Source organism: Cotesia glomerata, linkage group LG6 (assembly GCF_020080835.1).
Source record: "Cotesia glomerata isolate CgM1 linkage group LG6, MPM_Cglom_v2.3, whole genome shotgun sequence".
In the NCBI taxonomy this organism is placed as follows: Eukaryota; Metazoa; Arthropoda; class Insecta; order Hymenoptera; family Braconidae; genus Cotesia; species Cotesia glomerata.
Window position 1 is genome coordinate 1,809,312 of NC_058163.1, and position 21,606 is coordinate 1,830,917.

The following is a 21,606-nucleotide window of genomic DNA, read 5'->3' on the forward strand; positions in this document are numbered from 1 at the left end:
CCTAATTTTAAGTTACAAAAGCCTTCTTTTTTTTAAAAATCCCGTTTTTTCGTAGTTTTTTAGGATTTTTTTTTACGAAATAAATTTTTTACACATAAAGTATTACTCAAAGCTTAAAATAGACTCTCTAACGGGTAAAATGGTCAATTCAAATCAACTTTTCGCTAAAGTTTCGTCTCACAATCATCAAAATTAATTATTTTTCCTTTTTCCTGCCAATTAAAAAAAAAAAAAAAGAGATCACTTCTCTGAAAAAGAACTCTTCGTCGAGTTTCTGGTGATATGTAGTGAAGTGATGAAGGGCGAGATGAGGTCGGTTGAATTTCTCCGAAGCATGAAAATTGCAGCGATTACACGAGGACCCGAGGCGAGATATTTGCATTGGAATGCACTTGGGGGCTGGTGCCGAAACTCAGCTCCACGTGAGATAATCTACAGGGTGTCCTGTAGATGCAACGTGAGAACTTTAAATTACTCATCATCATCATCATCAGAATTATTTAATTCAACGGGATTAAGAGCTAGAAATGGCGTTGGCACTCGAACGAGTCAATTAATGCCAGGGTCTGATGAATCTGGCGGCTTTGTCACGAAAGGTAAATTATCACCGGTAATTATTCATCGTGCGTGCTGAACAGTCACGCCAAAGACAGTGACAAGAACAACATATCAGGGAAAATAGTCCAAGTATCTCGACGCCCTTTGGCGAAACTTGTCTGTAGGTTTGATATATGCGAGCAAAAGCGAGTCGCTATTAATTATCTGTCTGTCGATCAGATCATTCATTCATTCCTTACTCCGGCCACCGTAATTCACAAGCAACCGGACAATGACACAACAAATATAAAAGGTGTAGAAAGATACGTGCTGGTTGATTTATAATGTTATGCTTAGATCCCCGGACCCAGAAGCTTTTGCCGTTTGTAATATTGTAATATTGATATTGCTATCGAATATGGGTGTAGGTATGTAATGCTGCCATTAAGCTAAGTAATATATAGCATTACGCTACAAGTCGGAGGCATTGAACGGCTAGATACTCTTTATCGGAACTTAAGTTCTGGTTCTGCCATTTCTGGGTTGCTACAATAAAAATACCCTCATTGAGTATCGGGATTACGCATCAAATTATACGATATTGCTTTCAAAGTGTGATTTACGGCGTAAAATTGTATAGATCATGTTCCACTGCTCAGGCTCCATGCCCGTAATTGGGGAGGTGTAATGGTGCCCACTGGACAAATATTTTTGAAATTATTTATATTACCGTAAAAGCATGATTATAGACGCTCTGTACAATGTTTTTAAGGTAAATGTTGATTGTTTTTGATAAATTTTCTTGTGTTTCTGCAATTGTAAATTGCTATTAGTATCGATCATTTTGTTCGTTGAAATGTCTGCTTTAAGGCAGTACCATTGATTTTTATAAAAAAAAAATTTTTTACCGAAAAGAATCCCAAGAAACTAAAGTCACTTTCGAAAAAATTGAAATTACATTAAAAAATGATGTTTTTAAAATTCAATGATTTTTTTTTAAAAGTTCTCGCGGTCTAAAATACTTTTATAATAGCTTATTTTATTCGTTGAAATGTCTACTTTAAGGTACATTAATTGATTTTTAATAAAAAAATTTTTTTCCCCAAAAAAATCCCAAAAAACTAAAGGCACTTTCGGAAAAATTGAAATTACATCAAAAATGATGTTTTTCAAATTCAATAATTTTTTTTTCAAAGTTCTCGTGGTCTAAAATACTTTTATAATACCTTATTTTGTTTGTTGAATTGTCTACTTTAAGGTAGTGCCATTGATTTTAACAAAAAAAATTTTATTCCCCAAAAAAATCCCAAAAAATAAAAGTAATTCCCCATTCTGCAAAAAAAATTTACCAAATCTTTATTTATAATTCCCGCAGTTAAAAATACTGTCCAACCGACTGCGCAACAACCGCTAGGAAATAGCGCGATAAAAAAAAGGATTCCCCGAAGCGTAAGGTGAATATAAGCCTTGGGATTATCATAGCTCGTGCATCTTTTCTTATTTAATATTAGATAAAAAGATGATGATTCATGGTGATGGTAGATGGTGGTATCGCTCAACCGATGATAATGATAATGATAATACTGATGATGAAACTAGTAAGATCGTTGTTATTGTTGTATTCCGTTGTAAAAGGATCAAGCCCTTATCATTTATCTTCCTGTTTATTCCGTCGGCAGTGCATCATCGGGATTTTTCCTTCAGCAATCCATTTATCAACAATATCATGCCCAACAAGCAGCAGCTGATGCATTGAAGCACCAGATCCACTGTAGGGATCTTTAATGGATCTTGATCCATGGAATTTCTCGGGAAATATCCTCGTTTTATTGAACAAAGTGTCGAAAGCTCTGTAATTACTCGTTTTTATCGTGACTACTGGTTCTGTCTTCGCGTGAAATCAATGGCTGGATGATCAATGTCTTTCCCTTTCGACTTGTTGATTCTTTGGTTTTGAATCCCCAGACTGCTCATTAGGGTGATTGCTAGTACTCACGCACATTTTAACGCACGCGACCAATTCACTTCTTTGTCTCCTCAACTTCTACTTTATCTTTCGCTTTGAATAAACTTTTAATAAAAAAAAAACACTTTTAAGTGAGATAAAGACCTTGGTAAGTCCCTGAGAACAGAACTTTCCACAAGATTGATGACTGATCCAGGATAATCTGGATTCATGCCGTGTCCACAGACTTTAATTTCTTCATCAGCCTTTTTGTTATCGCTCGGTCTTTTCATAACTGCTGTTGTTATTATTGTCCTGAGACAATAATAACCGAGATGTGGTTGCCCATCACTTCCTAAGACAGGTAATAAATTAGCTTGACATTCTTGGGGAATCTAGTCACCAGGTGAGCCGAGAAATGAATCAGAGAACTATGAACCCTGTTCTGAGATTTAATAGAAGGCTTAAAACCCACTTTTGTTTCGATTTCCAGTCATCGCGATTAATATACATCCATTATTTATAATCGTCTGCCACCGACGATATTATATTTACCTCCAGCTTCTAGGAAGTATGTTTAACAGTAGCATATCACGAAGCTATTATGTAAATTGAGGAAACGTCATTATTTATTACTCGATCAAATATATTGGTTTTACACAAATTGGATAGGAGGTAATTACTTTCAGGGAAATTTTTAGTTGGTTAAGTAGAATCGCTTTTGGTTCGATAATTTGTAGACGTTAAAGAAAGTTACTTTTTTTAAATTTATTATTTTATTTTTAGTTGAAAAAATCCTAGAAAAAAACATGATTTTACGAAAAAAGAAGACTTTTGTTAATTAAAATTAGGATTTTTTTTATGATTCCAGAGACAAATATCTACTTATTATACATCATTTTACTCCTCAGAGTGTAAACTAAACAACCTAATAAGAATTTTCAGCAACAATATCAGTTTTTCCCAAAAAAATCCTAAAAAACTGAAAAAAACATGATTTTACGAAAAAAAAAATAAGGCTTTTTTAACGCAAAATTGGATTTTTTCGATGAATCCGGCGCCAAAAGTCAACTTATTATACACCATTTTACTTGTCAGAATGTGACCTGAAAGACCCTATTAGAATTTTTCAAAAAAATTCTTGATTTCTCGAAAAAAATCTTAAAAAATTAAAAAAAAAGCATGATTTTGAGAAAAAAGAAGACTTTTGTTAGTTAAAATAGGATTTTTTTAATGAATCCGGCGACAAAAGTCAACTTATTATACACCATTTTACTCATAAGAATGTGAGCTTGACGAATCTACCCAAACTTTCTAAAAAAATATCCGATTTATTCAAAAAAATCCTAAAAAACTAAAAAAAGACACGATTTTCCGAAAAAAAAGACTTTTGGAACTTAAAATGGGATTTTTTTCAGGATCCTGAGGACGAAAGTCAACTTATTATACATCATTTTACTCATCAGAGTGTTAACCAAAAGACCCAATAAGAATTTTTCAAGAAAAATCCTGGTTTCTCAAAAAAAATCCTAAAAAACTAAAAAAAAACCTAATTTTGAGAAATAATAAGACTTTTATGAGTGTAAAAATGATTTTAAAAATAAATTTCTAATGATTTTTATATACTAATTAAATTAATTATCAAAATGAGTTTTGGCCAGTGTAATTATCTTTAAAACAGAGTTGTTGATTTAAAAAATATTTCCGGGTGAAGTAATAGTGGCTAAAAAACAATTTTATTTATCGGACACCATGCGGCGAAAAATATCAATATATATGTATATATTATATTACGTTAACTCGCTTAGCTAGCTCCAGGGTTTCGTCGGTGTTGATCATCTTTTACGAGGGTTTACAACGTGTTCATCAGACTGGGTGATGATGAGGCGAAGAAACAGCGTGAAACGAATTATCCGCCACTCATGATCGCTGACGTCTTCCCGCTAAAATCTTCACCAATTATTATCAAGTTTATATTGGAAATCACCGACACATTATCGCCCAGTTAACTTTATATTCGATATTATGGTTATGATATAATAAACACCACCTCCTACGCTGATCTAATTGGCTAATATATATTTTATAATAATAATAAAAATAGTATTTAGTTTTATGATCTCTTGAATTTTAATGGACGACAATTTTGTGTTTCAGAGTAGTTGGTGCGGTTGTCGTCGGGGCTGCGGTCTGTGGTCGCATCCCAGGACTCGCGAAAAGCCAGCGCGAGCAGTGCAGAAAAATGCCACATGTGATGCCCGCCGTTGGGGAAGGTGCTGAACTTGGGTTACGCGAATGTCGGTACCAGTTTCGACACCACAGGTGGAATTGTACTCATGTTGTCAATGACAGAATTTTTGGGCATGTCGTTGTTGTCGGTAAGTTTTTTATATAATTATTTTTCCAAAAAAAAAAACTTTGTAATGATAAGTATTTAGGTTGCATAATTAAGAAATGACCTTGTATCTCGTGAACTATTGACATTTTTAAAGATATAAGCTCATGCTGATGTTATACTCATCAAGATCTTTCATTTGAGTACCCACATCAATTTTTCATATATTTCATATATTTATATATATTATATATATGTATTTATGAAAAATATATCAAAAATGCATGTGGGTACTCAAATGAAAGGTCTCGATGAGTGTAATATAAAAATAAGTTTATATCTTAAAAAATGTCAATTATTAAGAAATGACCTTGTATCTTGAGAAATATTGACATTTTTAAAGATATAAGCTAATCCCAATGTTACACTCATCAAGACCTTTCATTTGAGTACCCACATCAATTTTTCATATATTTCATATATTTATATATATTATATATATATGTATTTATGAAAAATATATCAAAAATGCATGTGGGTACTCAAATGAAAGCTCTTGATGAGTGTAACATCAGGATGAACTTATATGACAAAAAAAAATAATAATAATAACAATTAGTATGACCGAGGTGAAAATCCATTAGTAAGTGTCATCAAAAGAAATATAAGTTTTTATATAAAATACCAATACGGTTACGGTACCGTCCAATTAATATTTATAATCGATGGACTGGAGGTTCGGATTTAAAAGAAAACAGGTTTTAAATATCTTACACGGCATACGGCGTTAACTAAAAAATATTTAGTGATAGTTTTTAGTAAAAGAGAAGAATCCAATAGAAGAGAAGAAAAAGAAGACTGAACCGTCAACTCGGTTACGGTTGCGAGAAATAAAAAGCTATCTTTTAGAATATAAGTCACAATTCTCAGGATCAAAATGAAAATCAAGATCAAGATAAAGATGACTTTCTAGTGAAGCGTTAAATTTATAAAGTTGGCTTAAAATCGCGTATAACATAAGACGTTATTTGGATACTTTTGTGTTAGTTGTATTGCTTCTGAAATAAAAGTAACATATAGTAACTTACACACATGCAACACCCACGGGCTGAATTAACGAGCGGAACGAGGTTGTTAGACGGTGTTAACACCTTTAAAACCGATGTTAAAGTTTAAATGTATATAAAGTAAAGATTCAAGTAGCTGGAACTTAACTATTTTTATGCTTGTACACTAAACCGACAAAATATATTTAACACTTGTTATTGTCCTTTTGCGGTACCTTATTTTTTACTCATACATCTTTTTTTTTTTTATTTTTCTTTTTATTATCACTTCTTAATCGTCTTACCGTACTGAAAACGTATATAGTACGCAAAAGTCTCTCCAAGACACGGCAAGATAATCCGTTTGCATAAATATTACTAACAGACTGTGTTTGTCACTCGAGTATTAACGGCCCAGAATTATTGTGACTTACCGAGGAAATCCTAAGATTACACCGGATTATCCTAAAATATTTAATAATTGACTAGCAACCTTATAGTCACTATGTTTTGCTTTATTAAAAAATCATTTTTGTTAAATTGCACTGTACGTTCTTAAATATTGACGTTTTTTAAGATATAAACTCATCCTGATGTTACACTCATCGAGACCTTTTATTTGAGTACCCACATGGCATTTTTTATATATTTTATATATATCGTATTTGTGAAATATGTAAATATATCAAATATATGAAAAATTGAGTGGGTACTCAAATGAAAGGTCTTGATGAGTGTAATGTCAAGGTGAGCTTATATCTTTAAAAATGTCAATAGTTCTCAAGATACTAGGTCATTTCTTAATTATTGACATTTTTTAAGATATAAACTCATTTCGATGTTACACTCATTGTGACCTTTCATTTAAGTACCCACATGCATTTTTGATATAGTTTTCATATATTTATATATATAATATATATAAATATATAAAATATATGAAAAATTGATGTGGGTACTCAAATGAAAGGTCTCGATGAGTATAACATCATGATGAGCTTATATCTTTAAAAATGTCCATAGTTCACGAAATGCAAGGTAATTTCTTAATTATTGACATTTTTTAAGATATAAACTCATTTCGATGTTACACTCATCAAGAGCTTTCATTTGAGTACCCACTTGCATTTTTGATATATTTCTTATATATATATATATATATATATATATATATATATATATATATATATATATATATATATATATATATATATATATATATAATATATATAAATATATGAAATATATGAAAAATTGATGTGGGTACTCAAATGAAAGGTCTTGATGAGTGTAATGTCAAGATGAGCTTATATCTTTAAAAATGTCAATAGTTCTCAAGATACAAGGTCATTTCTTAATTATTGACATTTTTTAAGATATAAACTCATTTCGATGTTACACTCATTGTGACCTTTCATTTAAGTACCCACATGCATTTTTGATATAGTTTTCATATATTTATATATATATAATATATATAAGTATATAAAATATATGAAAAATTGATGTGGGTACTCAAATGAAAGGTCTCGATGAGTATAACATCATGATGAGCTTATATCTTTAAAAATGTCCATAGTTTACGAAATGCAAGGTCATTTCTTAATTATTGACATTTTTTAAGATATAAACTCATTTCGATGTTACACTCATCAAGAGCTTTCATTTGAGTACCCACTTGCATTTTTGATATATTTTTCATATATACATATATATATAATATATATAAATATATGAAATATATGAGAAATTGATGTGGGTACTCAAATGAAAGGTCTTGATGAGTGTAATGTCAAGATGAGCTTACATCTTTAAAAATGTCAATAGTTCTCAAGATACAAGGTCATTTCTTAATTCCTGACATTTTTTATATATTTTTAAATAAACTATCCCCAAAAAACAAAAACACTTAAAAAGCGAGCCCATAAATCGAAACCTAAAAAAACGGTATCTATCAGCGCCACGGGGTTCTGCGATTAAAAGCAAGTATCGAATATCGTGAATTTGAGGTCTCCTCGTTACACCGAAGGAACAAATTAGCCTGGCGATAAACTCGACAGAGACAGATCGGTTCAGCGTTGATACAATTATCGCTAGCACTACCAACGCCTCTATCTCAATACTTAAATATTTATTTCCTATATTTTTTCACTTAATTATCCGCTCGGTTATTATTATTATTATAATAGCCGTGGGTGGAAGATCGGCCAATCGGTGTGGGCCAATCCAGTTATTCCGATTCAACGTCCAAAATTTATATTTATATTTTTATTTAAGAATTTGAATTTATAAATTGATAAGCTCGGACATTAACACAAACCAGACATTAAATTCTTCGGGCCGATAATATTTTAGGTGATGTCTAAATTCGATTTTCCAATTACTGAATTCTATGAATATTTAATTTGTTATAAATTACCGATTTTTAATTTATTAAAAAAAATAAGTGGAGGTTAAAAATGAGCCAACACTGAAAATAAAGAAGACGGCTGCACGCGAGATTTATTATTTTTTTTTTTTTTTTAACTTTCCATCGCAGATGGACGGGCATAATTAAATTCACGATTCGCCGATTGAATTAATTTTGGCTGGGCGCCAGGAGCTTTGCGTAATGGATCTCTTAATTATTTCACTTCGTCAGAGTGATTAGATCGCATTAGTTTATATTAATTTAAAAAAGAAAATTAAAAAATACAAAACAATTTAGAGTTAAAAGTTGAAAATTAAAAAAATTGATTTTTGCAGTTTTCTTAACTTTTTTCTATTTTTTAGGATTTTTTCAATGAAATAAATTTTTTTCCAGAAAAATCAATTAATGTCTTTTAAAGTAGACATTTCAACGAATAAAATGAGCTATAATAAATTAAATTTTGATCGCTGGAAGTTAGATAAACAAAAAGTAGAAAATTAAAAAAAAATAATTTTTGCCTATTTTCGCAATTTTTGTAACTTTCTTTAATTTTTTCGGATTTTTTCTATGAAATAAATTTTTTTTTAGAAAAATCAATGCATGTACCTCAAAATAGACATTCCAACGAATAAAATAATCTATAATGAGTTGAATTTTGATATCAGGAAGTTAAAAAAATTAAATGCTGAAAATTGAAAAAAATGATTTTTGCCTATTTTCGCAGTTTTTGTAACTTTCTTTTATTTTTTAAGATTTTTTCAATGAAATAAATTTCTTTTAGAAAAATCAATGCATGTACCTCAGAATAGACATTTCAATGAATAAAATAAGCTATAATAAGTGGAATTTTGATATCAGGGAGTTAAAAAAATTGAAAGTTGAAAATAAGATAACTTAATTTTTACCTATTATAGCAGTTTTCTAAAGTTTTTTGATTTTTTAGGATTTTTTCTATGAATAAAATTTTTTTTATAAAAATCAATGAATGTACCTTAAAGTATACATTTTAACAAATAAAATAAGCTATAATAAATCAAATTTCTATATCTAGAAGTTAGATAAATAAAAAATTTAAAATTCAATAAAATGATTTTCGTCTATTATCACAGTTTTTTTAACTTTCTTCCATTTTTTAGGATTTTTTCAATGAAATAAATTTTTTTTAGAAAAATAAATTGTTGTATCTTAAACAAGACATTTTAACGAACAAAATTACCTATAACAACTTGAATTTCTACATCGAAGAAGTGAAAAAAAAAAAGATCAAAATTTAAAAAACTTCATTTTGGCAGAATATCACAATTTTCTTAAGTTTATTTGATTTTTTAGGATTTTTTCCATGAATAAAATTTTTTTCATAAAAATCAATGAACGTACCTCAAAGTAAACATTTCAACGAATAAAATGAGCTATTATAAATTGAATTTCGATATCTAGAAGTTAGATAAATAAAAAGTTGAAAATTGAAAAAAATGATTTTAACCTATTATCGCAGTTTTTTTAACTTTCTTCAATTTTTTGGAATTTTTTCAATGAAATAAATTTTTTTTAGAAAAACTAATCAATGTACCTTAAAGTAGACACTCTAAAAAACAAAATTAGCTATAACAAGTTGAATTTTAATACTGAGAAACCTAAAAAAATTCAAGTTTAAAAGATTCTAGTTTAAACAATATCTCTCAATAAAATATTTACAAAAATTAAATTAAAAGCGTGTTATAAAAGAATAAAATAAAATAGTAAGGAAAACGGCATTTATAAAAGTAAAGTGAATTTATTGCCTGCTAATCGGTTAATTCAGAGGATTTAATTATCCGGCACAACAAATTTTTATTAACAACATTATTTATTATAATAAAGTTCTTGTAGGAAACAAATTACCGGGATAAATAAAATTAACTACTCAATCAAAGTTAACTCGTCCAATTAACGTTTTTTCGGTGTGGGCGATCGAATTTATTCAGCCCGGCTAAAAGGAATTAATGTTGGATGATATGAAAATAAATAAAATAAAAAAGGTATATGAAAAAGAGATTATATGACCGCTCGCAGAGGAGGTACACCAGTGAGGGCATTTAGCGAGGCATGTTGAATGAGACCGTTAATTTAACTAATTAAATTAGCGGCATGGACGTTACATTTTTTTTCAGCTTGTACATATTAATTTAACTTATTTTTATTTCGATAAAACTTGTTGCCAAGTTATTTTCTCAACAGTAAGCACTTCTGATAACTTTCGCGGGGAAATCAACGTCATTCAAAATATTTAACAACGTAATCAAGGATGTTGTTAAGTTTCTAATGGGTCCTTTATTAATTAATTTTTTTTTTTTAAATGAAAGTTTAAATAAAATTTAATAAGAAGTTAAAAATTTTTCAAAAGTTTTGAACCCAAATTTTTGGGTTAAATATTGAAAATATTATAAAATTATAGGAAACCTTTTTTGTAGGAAATTTAATCCTTGACAAGAAAGGTCTTTATTAAATTTTTTATTGATTTTAATAAAGAAAAAAAACAATTCAGTAAAAAAAATCATAAAAAACGAAAATTACTTTCAAATACTGTCATTTTTTAGCAAATCTTGATTTTTACAATTTTGATATTTTTTTTTTAATTGTTCCCGGGGTCGAAAGTAAACTTTCTATAGCTCATTTCGTTTGTTGAAATGTCTTTCTAAGATATATCCATTGATTTTTGTCAAAAAAATTTTATTCATTGAAAAAATCCTAAAAAATCAAAAAAACTTAAGAAAACTACGATATTTTGCCAAAAATGGAGTGTTTTCATTTTCAATCTTTAATTTTTCTACTTTCCGGGCATCAAAACTCAACTCATTATAGCTCATTTTATTTGTTGCAATGTCTACTTTAAGGTACATTCAACATTTTTTCTCAAAAAAATTTAATACCCCAAAAAAATCCCAAAAAACAAAAGTCACCTTAAAAAAATGTCATTTTTCTGTAAATTTTATTCTTTAAAATTTTAACATTGTTTTTTAAATTGTTCCCGTGGTCGAAATTAAACTCATTATAGCTCATTTTATTCGTTGAAATGTTTACTTTAAGATACATTTATTGATTTTTCTCAAAAAAATTTAATTCCCAAAAATAATCCCAAAAAACGAATATCAAATTTCAAAAATGTCATTTTTCCGCCAAACTAACACTATAAACTTTCAAAATACTTTTTAAAAATATTGTACGGGTCAAAAGTACTATTGTTATACGTCATTATTTTCGTTGAAATATTTACTTTGAGGTACATTAATTAATTTTTTTCAAAAAAATTAAATTCTCCAAAAAAATCCCAAAAAACGATTATCTAATTACAAAAATTTCATTTCTCTATCTCTTAAAAAGTCCAAAAATTAAAAAATAAAATTTATTTTTTGAAATATATGACAATATTTTCCAACTAAAAATGGTCATACATCTTTAACCATAAATATAATTGTCAAAAATGTAACCTCTTAGTAATAACAATAATTCTTGAGCTCAGCTTTGTTATAATTTGACTAATGGCACCCAAAGTCTGGTTATTTGTCGGCAGAGTAGACACCGATGAATATTTACTCAAGTACAAGAGAATCTTGCGTGGGTGTTATTCAGAAGTAGGCTTTAGAATAGCGTGAAAGCGATCTGGCCAGTTTTATTTCAAGTTAAATAAAGATAATAGATAGAGGTACTATTGTCGTTAACATAAAGGGAAATAAAGGGTAGCGTTTAATATTCTGGCAACATTGTTATATGTAATGCGTACAATAAGTTATTTCTCCAATGGCAATAACATAAGTAATGTTTATCAAAGTCCTTAATGTCAATTCCCGACGTATTTATGTCCCAAAGCAGATAGCAAAGACCGGTCGTTACATTTATCCGCGAGTTTAAGATTAACATCGAAATTCTAATACAAGTCCGCTGACATTTCCAAGCATCAGATAAAGAAACAATTAACCAATTACTGTAATTAAGACACCAGCCTACTTAACATTTGAACTCTCTTTGTCTGTTGTACCTACCCCGAGGATCTTATCGGTGAAAAATAATTTTTTTCAGTTCAAAAATCCTTTTGTAAGTTGAAATTATAAATTTTGAAACAGATCTATTTTATAAGATTCATATTTCGCATACGTTTTAAAAATTTTTAATATTTTAACCACAAACAGAATTTTGAAAACTAGGGACAAGTTTTATAACTTTATTTTGAACTTTAAATTCAAATTTTGGGAAAAGAAAAAAAAATAGAATAAAATTGATGACCTTTTTTATAGAGGATAAAATTTTCTATAAAAAACGTCTCATTATTTTTTTGTACCTTCAATATTTTAGCTAAAACTACTGGTTTAAACTTTTGAAACCTACTAATCATTTAACAGGTTATGGGCCCAGATGTGTATTTTAGTATTTTTATAATTCTCGCTCAAGGGTTAGAGATACGTTAAAATTGATAAGGAACTTTTTATAGGGAATTTAATTTTCTACAAAAAAGATATCTTATAATTTTTTAATTTTCAATATTTTAGCCACAAATAGAATTTTGAACTTTTGAAAACTAGGGACAATTTCTATAATTTTATTTTGAACTTTAAATTCAAATTTTGAAAAAAGAAAGAGAGATAGAGCAAAATTGATGACCTTTTTTTGTAGAGGATAACATTTTTTATAAAAAAGGTTACTTATTATTTTTTTGTATCCAAAATTTAATCAAAAAATTACACTTTTGGTTTATTCTTAAAAAATTTGACTTCATAATAATTGATATTGAATTTTAATTAATTAATTACGGCTAATTGATTTCTTATTTTTTGATATCTTAAATATTTTATCCAAAAATTGAAATCAAAATTTAATAAAAAAATTTTGATATAATTTATAAAGTAATAAAATTTTATTGAAAATAGGAATTAAATTCTTACAAATAAATGCGTGAAGCATAAAAATTGGTATTAAGCCTGGCATGAATAAAATTAATAAAATGAATAAACTGAATAAAAATGAATTGCATTAGTGATTATTAAAACGAAAGAGGTGATACCATTGAATATGAAATTGGCCAATTAAATAAAAAGTTATGACCGATTAATTCGAAATTGAAATGGTGATAATTGGATGGAAGGTTGACTTATTGGTTGCTAGCCCCTCAGGCGACTTACTAACTTATTTAATATTTAATAGTCGATAAATCGATGGACAACGAATCTTATGCGCTAAGAAAAATTCAACCAAAGGAAAATAAATAAAAATATTAAGTGAATTAATAGAATGACATTCATCACGGCAATCTCATCCTTATTAAGACGTAAACAAGATGTCAATACACCAGAGGACAAAAATCTCGAATCTTGTATATAGATCTATATATGTATATAATACCGCGGTCTCGATAATCGTTAAGTATAATTTCCCTGTCGTTCATGAGAACCGAGCGGTTAAACCTGCTAAGATTTATCTGATCGATGAAAATACGCGTGAGTTACGATCGATCGCATACATATAAATGCGGTATTTTATTTATTATTATTCCTCGCTTCTTTATTTATTTATTCCCTTTTTTTGTTTTGTTAACTTACTACGAGTCCAGCGTATAACGACCGAGGGTAAAAGCATGATTTGCAGGCTGTCATGGGGTCAACAGTTAATATTATGTACTTTCTTCGTGATTACAACTTATTTTGGGTGTATATAATCTCTTTATAATTTTATAGAACGTAAACTTAAGTTTGTAATTGTGAATTTGTGAAAAAAAATTTTTTTTCACAAAGAAAATCCTGAAAAACTAAAGATACTTTTCAAAATTGATGATTTCGAGCTAGTTAGACTACTTTTGATTTTCAATCAGGATTTTTGGATTGTTTTAATGATTAAAAGTACTTTTGTTATAGATCATTTTGTTCGTTGAAATGTCTACTTTAAGATAGTACCAACAACTTTAATGAAAAAAATTTTTTTCATCGAAAAAATCCCAAAAAACTAAAGATACTTTTCAAAATTGATGATTTCGAGCAAATTAGACTACTTTTCATTTTCATTTAGGATTTTTGAATTGTTTTGCCGACTAAAACTACTATTGTTATAGATCATTTTGTTCGTTGAAATATCTACTTTAAGGTATTATGAATGATTTTAATAAAAAAATTTTTTTTCATCAAAAAAATCCAAAAAAACTAAAGATACTTTTCAAAATTGATGATTTTGAGCGAATTAAACTACTTTCGATTTTGAATCACGATTTTCAAATTGTTCTGTTGATGGAGAGTACTTTTGTTATAGATCATTTTCTTTGCTATAATGTCTACTTTAAGGTAGTCTCATTTATTTTAATGAAAAAAATTTTTTTTATCAAAAAAATTCTAAACAACTAAAGATACTTTTCAAAATTGAGGATTTCGAACGAATTAGACTACTTTTCATTTTCATTCAAGATTTTTGGATTATTTTGTAGGTGGAAAGTACTCTTGTTATAGATCATTTTATTCGTTGAAATGTCTACTTTAAGGTAATATCAATGATTTTAATGAAAAAAATTTTTTTCATAAAAAAAATCCGAAAAACCTAAAGATACTTTCTCCACGCATAAGGCATGCAATTAATGAGTGATATAACAGAACGCGTTGATCAGCGGATAACAGAAGATCCGTATCCGTTGGATATCCCTGATTTATTATCGACTCGAAGATAAGTATCTGGTGCGTCCTCGTGTCGCAATCCAGCCAATTTATGTACTATAGAATATACATTTATACTTTGCAATATATATTTCCACCGACATAACCTTGGGTTGATAACTTTTAGGTTAGTTTTGTTTTGCTTATGCTCATTGATATAGAATAATAAAAATAATCGAACAAGTAAAATGAAAAGAACATAAATACCGGCATTGTATTGTACATTGTGTACATTTCATTACATTACTCTCCTTAGCTTTAAACGCGTATGCTAAATAAATAAATAAATAAGAGAGCAATCAAACGAATAGATTTATGCGCGCGTATATCAACCCTGGACAGGGTGCACGTGTATTATTTTGTCGAGGCTCTATAACTCTAGGTTATTTATCTCCTAGTGTAGCAAGGACCTCGGGTGACGGAGATAAAAAGACCGTATGTGTATATGTGTCTGTGTATATAAATTAAATGATAAAGACGAGTCATATCGAGGCGAGATATTCAACCGCGATCGCAAGAACCTCTGCAAGAAGCAACTCATCAACGGCCGCCGCTTAACGAGATAAACCTAAAAAGAGGAGGTATTAATTGCCTTGGGAGGATTGTAAATCAAATTAAATGACAGTTCGGTAGCCATTGAGACAGAGATATGGGTAAGTGGACCTTTGTAAAGATGGTATGCGCTCGCCACCATTTCAAAACGAATTCCTTGAGGCGGGTTTGCAGAATCAGTTTTTTTGTCATTTCTTGAGATTTTTTTTATTAAAATTGTTGGTACGGTTTTAAATAAGACATTTAAACGGACTGAATGACCTATAATAAAAGGTATTTTCAACAAAATATTCGTCCAAAAGAGAAGATTGAAAATTAAAAGTAATCTTTGGCAAGTTCGTTAGTTTAAATAAGTATCTTTAGTTTTTTGGGATTTTTTTGATGAAAAAAATTTTTTTTGTTTAAATTGTTGGTACTACCTTCAAGTAGACATTTTAAAGAACAGAATGATCTATAACATAAGTGCTTTTCATCAACGGAACACTACAATAATCCTGATTGAAAATTAAAAATAGTCTAATTTGCTCGAAATCATCAATTTTGAAAAGTATCTTTAGTTTTTGAGGATTTTTTTTATGAAAAAATTTTTTTTCATCAAAATCATTGGAACTACTTTAAAGTAGACATCTTAACAAACAAAATAATCTATAACAAGAGTACTTTCCACCTAAAAAACAATCCAAAAATCCTAAATGAAAATCAAAAGTAGTCTAACTAGCTTGAAATCATCAATTTTGAAAAGTATCTTTAGTTTTTTAGGATTTTTTTGATGAAAAAAATTCATTTCATAAAAATTATTGGTACTACCTTAAAGTCGACATTTTAACGAACAGAATGATTTATAACAAGAGTACTTTTCACCAACAAAACAATCCAATAATCCTAAAAGAAAATGAAAAGAGTCTAATTCGCTCAAAATCATCAATTTTGAAAAGTATCTTAAGTTTTTTAGGATTTTTTTAATGACAAAAATTTTTTTCATCAAAATTAATGAAAGGACCTTTAAATAGACATCTTAACGAACAAAATGACCTATAACAAAAGTACTTTTCATCAACGAAACACTCCAATAATCCTAATTAAAAATCAAAAGTAGTCTATTTCCTCTTTTGACAAATATCCGTAATTTTTTTCGCTTTCCTACATTTTAACTTTCTCGGGCTCGAATTTTCTCTCCAAGCACCTCAGTCAATCGTCCCTGATGATAAATTAGTCAGCGACAGAGTGTGGGAGGGTTGAATAATTAGCTAACTCGAAAGAGGCGAGAGTCGAAGATTAACAAGAGTATCGAGGGTTGTAGAAAGCTAATTAATTCTCCTGAAGGTTAATTACTCACTAGCGCATACAATCCTAAACAAAATTTCCTACGCAAATACTCAATTGTCACATTTTTTATTTCAGGAAGCAGAGAAGCCGCATTTACCTACGCGATAAGCTCCGCAGGCGTGACTTACGCAGTTACTGCGGCTTGTAGCCGCGGAAACATCACGGCTTGCGGCTGCGAGCCTACTGTAAGGTAAGTAATCAAATTATCAATTAAAATTGTTCAATCCTAACCCTAAAATATTTTCCAGGACTAGAAAAGCGTCTCCACCTAGCGGATGGGAGTGGGGCGGCTGTTCTGCGGACGTAACTTACGGCATGAGGTAAGTTACAAGATTTTTTAACCTAAAACACCCATTTTTTTTTTTTTTTTTTTTTTTTTTTTTAAATAATAACACAATTATTTGGAACAAATGTCTGAATAATCTAGGTTCGCGCGTAGGTTCCTCGACGCTCGGGAGGTGGAAGGCGATGCAAGGAGTCTGATGAATCTGCATAACAACAAGGCCGGAAGAAAGGTGAGTTTTACAAAATAAATAAATAAATCTTGTATAGTTATCGGCAAATCTAAAACACTCAACATTTATATTGTATTTTGCGCTTTGTATGGCAATGTTATGAGTCATTAATGACGATTCGCCACGATTTCCTTCAATTACACTGTAAATCGATCTTACGGATAATAACAGGTATACTAGTCCAACCGTATAACAGCCACTGGATATCTCTCAATCGAGATCGGTTACAAGTTGTACAACAACTTACAACTCACTCTATATTTACAATTCTTCTTGCTAATTCTTTAGAATGATAATTAATTTTTATTCTTTTGCCTTTAATTTAAATAAATTCAACAAAGCTATTGTTAATTTTTATATTGTCATTGAATGGACAGTAATTGGGTCTTTGTTTCAGATCGTTAAGGCCATGCTGCAAACGGAATGCAAATGTCACGGGGTGTCGGGTTCCTGCACGGTTAGGACTTGCTGGCGAACTTTGCCTAACTTCAGACAAATTGGGGACGCTTTGATGAAGAAATACTACCGAGCTAGGCCTGTCATGGCTATCACCCCTCCATCGGCCCCTACTTTGACAATTCAGGTATAATTGATAGTTAAAAAAATTTTTTTGGTATTCAAATGATGTATTATTTAACATTGTATCAATTTTTAGACTTTTAAATCAATATTTTGTGTTTAAAATTGAATTTAGTGACTTTAGAAGCCATTTTGTTGATTATGGAAACCATTTTGTTGACTTTGTTACGTTTTAATACTAAAATGGCGCTAATTTACAATTCGCACGAAATTTAAACATGTTTTAAATAAAAATTTGGTATTTAAAAAAAATCTATTGGCTTTGGAAGCCATTTTGTTGACTATGAAAGCCATTTTGTTGAATTTGGCAGCCATTTTGTTGACTTTGTTACGTTTTAATACTAAAGTGGCGCTAATTTAGAATTGGCGCGAAATTAAATGATATTGAAAATACAAATTTAGTATTTAAAAAAATTTTAATGACTTTGGAAGCCATTTTGTTGACTTTGTTGCGTTTTGATCTTAAAATGGCGCTAATTTACAATTGGCGCGAAATTTAAAGTTATTTAAAATTAAAATTTGGTATTTAAAAAAATTGTAGTGACTTTGGAAGCCATTTTGTTGACTTTATTACGTTTTAATACTAAAGTGGTGCTAGTTTATAATTGGCGCAAAATTCAATGATATTTAAAATTAAAATTTAGTATTTAAAAAAATTCTAGTGACTTTTGAAGCCATTTTGTTGACTTTGTTACGTTATAATTCTAAAATGGCGCTAGTTTAAAATTGGCGCGAAATTAAATGATATTTAAAATTAAAATTTGATATTTAAAAAAATTCTAGTTTTTTTTTTTGGAGTAAATTATTAGTAATAAATTTAAAAGAGAAAGAGAATAATTTAAAATCTAGATGATTAAAACTACCATAAAAATTTAAATCCGCGTGGGAGTTGTTCATATCTGCGTATGCAAATACGTTTGCTAAGACAATAAATTGAGACCACGCATCCTGTTATTTCTTAATCTTTAACAAAATGAGAATAAAGAAAATAATTGAGAAAAGCCTAACAATGCGTTGATTTGTTTAAGAACTCGGATTATCTGGATCAATCATCGATAGAAGTGGTCCCTATTATGGGGAACGAGGCAAAGTCCCACGGGAAGCCTAACGAGATTAGCTCCAATGGCAGGACAGATCGAAGGTCTTTGAAGAAATCCGGAAACGGAAAACGAGCGCATCTAATTCTAAAACGGACAAAAGTTAACAGCGGACCTGGGATCAGCCAAAAGAGGATTCCCAAAAGAAGTGAGCTCGTCTTTCTTCAGCCCTCGCCCAATTATTGCGAGCCGGACTTAACTCAAGGAAGTCTCGGCACCCAGGGGAGATCTTGCAATCGAACTAGCAAAGGTACCTTCACTTTTTTTTGTTAAAGACTTAATCTACCCGAGACAAGAGTTAATCTTGTTTTTCAAAAAATTTTAAGAGTTTAAACGCTCTACTGGTTGTGTAAAGAATGTGATTTAATTTTTTTTTAGTTTAATTAAAGTTACTTAGAGAATTTAGTGGAATATTTTTTAAATATTGATTTTTTAGGATTTTAAAGTGAAATTTTATTTTTTACTAAAATTGTCTCATAATTTTTTAGGATTTTTTTGATGAAAAAAATTTTTTTCATTAAAATTAATGAAAGGATCTTAAAGTAGACATCATAACGAACAAAATGATCTATAACAAAAGTACTTTTAATTAACGAAACACTCTAATAATCCTAAATGAAAATGAAAAGTAGTCTAATTCGCTCGAAATCATCAATTTTGAAAACTATCTTTAGTTTTTTGGGATTTTTTTGATGAAAAAAATTTTTTGCATTAAAATCATTGATATTACTTTAAAGTAGAGATTTCAACGAACAAAATGATCTATAACAATAGTAGTTTTAGTCTGCAAAACAATTTGAAAATCGTGATTGAAAATGAAAAGTAGTCTAATTAGCTCGAAATCATCAGTTTTGAAAAGTATCGTTAGTTTTTTGGGATTTTTTTGATGAAAAAAATTTTTTTCATTAAAATCATTCATACTAACTTAAAGTAGACATTTTAACAAACAAAATGATCTATAACAAAAGTACTTTCCATCATCAAAACAATTTGAAAATCGTGATTGAAAATCGAAAGTAGTCTAATTTGCTCGAAATCATTAATTTTGAAAAGTAACTTTAGTTTTCTGGGATTTTTTTGATTAAAAAATTTTTTTTCATTAAAATCATTGGTATTACCTTAAAGGAGACATTTCAACGAACAAAATGATCTAAACAAAAGTGCTTTTCATCAACGAAACAATCCAAAAATCTTAAATGAAAATGTAAAGTAGTCTAATTTGCTCAAAATCATCAATTTTGAAAAGCAACTTTAGTTTTTTAGGATTTTTTCGATGAAAAAAATTTTTTATTCTAAATCATTGATACTACTTTAAAGTGGTCATCTTAACAAACATAATGACCTATCACAAAAGTACTTTCCATCAATATTTTCAATAATTACTCCGTAATTTAAAAAATTTGTCACCACTAATTATTAATCATTATTTTGAGCTATTAAATGAATGCTCTAAGTTCTCTATTCTAGTTCATTTAATAAATAATTTTTTTCCTAGGGACAGATGGATGCGATTTAATGTGCTGTGGCCGAGGATACAACACCCACCAGTACACAAAAACCTGGCAGTGCAGATGCAAGTTCCACTGGTGCTGTCGCGTCTTTTGCGACACCTGTACAGAGCGTACCGAGGAGTACACTTGCAAATAATCCACCCTAGCTTTCATAATTATATATGTAACCTAGAAAATTATCGGCGATAATTTTCTCATGACACGGCTGTACAATAATTGCGTTTAATATAATCTTTATATTTTATTCCTGGTAATAATTATTATTACTATTTTTTCTATGTACCTATAGTTTTAATTCGTAAATTAATGCAACTGTACTTATTAATATTATTTTATTATTTATTAATGCATATAATTTAAATTATACTCGGCTATGTAATGTGTAATTGTATTTCTCAGAAATAAATCACTTTTGTATGACAATCCCTGTGATTTTCTAATTGTGTTTTGTGTTTTGTAAAGTGGGTCTCCACTTAAGCTAATCCTATTTGCTGGGTTTACTAGTATAAGTAATTTTTTTTTTATTTTACTTTCAAGGAATTCAGCCGGGCGAGGGTTGTATTCTTATCTGGGGTTATTTTGTTAATCTGTTATTATTATTTAGGTAAACAGTGTTTCTTTTTAAAATTTGTACTTATAAGTATAGTTTTAGTATTTATATTATTTTTAGTTTTTAAAACGTGAGTAAATATTTTTAAATTTTTGAGGAAATATTTTTCTCTGGGATTTTTAAATTTACTTAGATATATTATTTCTTTTCAAGCAATTTTTTTTTTAATATTAGACTTGTGAATTATAAATAAATAAAATTTTGCTTTATTGAATAATAATGTTTGTTAAATTGCACTGTACTTCTTTAAATATTGACGTTTTTAAAAATTTGAGCTCATCCCGATGTTACACTCATCAAGAGTTTTCATTTGAGTACTCACTTGCATTTTTGATATATTTTTCATATATACATATATATAATATATATAAATATATAAAATATATGAAAAATTGATGTGGGTAATCAAATGAAAGGTCTTGATAAGTGTCATGTCAAGATGAGCTTATATCTTTAGAAATGTCAATAGTTCACGAGA

The 21,606-nt window shown here is 29.1% G+C and overlaps 1 protein-coding gene across 4 annotated transcripts in view; it reads left to right on the forward strand.

Moving 5' to 3' along the window:
- The window catches only part of LOC123266880 (protein Wnt-7b-like), a 43,985-nt gene extending 22,737 nt beyond the window's left edge, over positions 1-21,248 (forward strand). For 2 of the 4 annotated variants that reach the window (XM_044731327.1, XM_044731325.1), the window contains exons 2-8: positions 4,640-4,860; positions 16,892-17,006; positions 17,065-17,136; positions 17,244-17,331; positions 17,729-17,914; positions 18,939-19,257; positions 20,503-21,248. In XM_044731327.1, the coding sequence (XP_044587262.1) occupies positions 4,640-4,860; positions 16,892-17,006; positions 17,065-17,136; positions 17,244-17,331; positions 17,729-17,914; positions 18,939-19,257; positions 20,503-20,654 (1,153 nt within the window). In that variant the 3' untranslated portion in view covers positions 20,655-21,248. The remainder of the gene's footprint in view (positions 1-4,639; positions 4,861-16,891; positions 17,007-17,064; positions 17,137-17,243; positions 17,332-17,728; positions 17,915-18,938; positions 19,258-20,502) is intronic. The other 2 variants (XM_044731326.1, XM_044731328.1) reach the window with 2 other exon arrangements.
- The last annotated feature ends 358 nt before the right edge of the window (positions 21,249-21,606 follow it).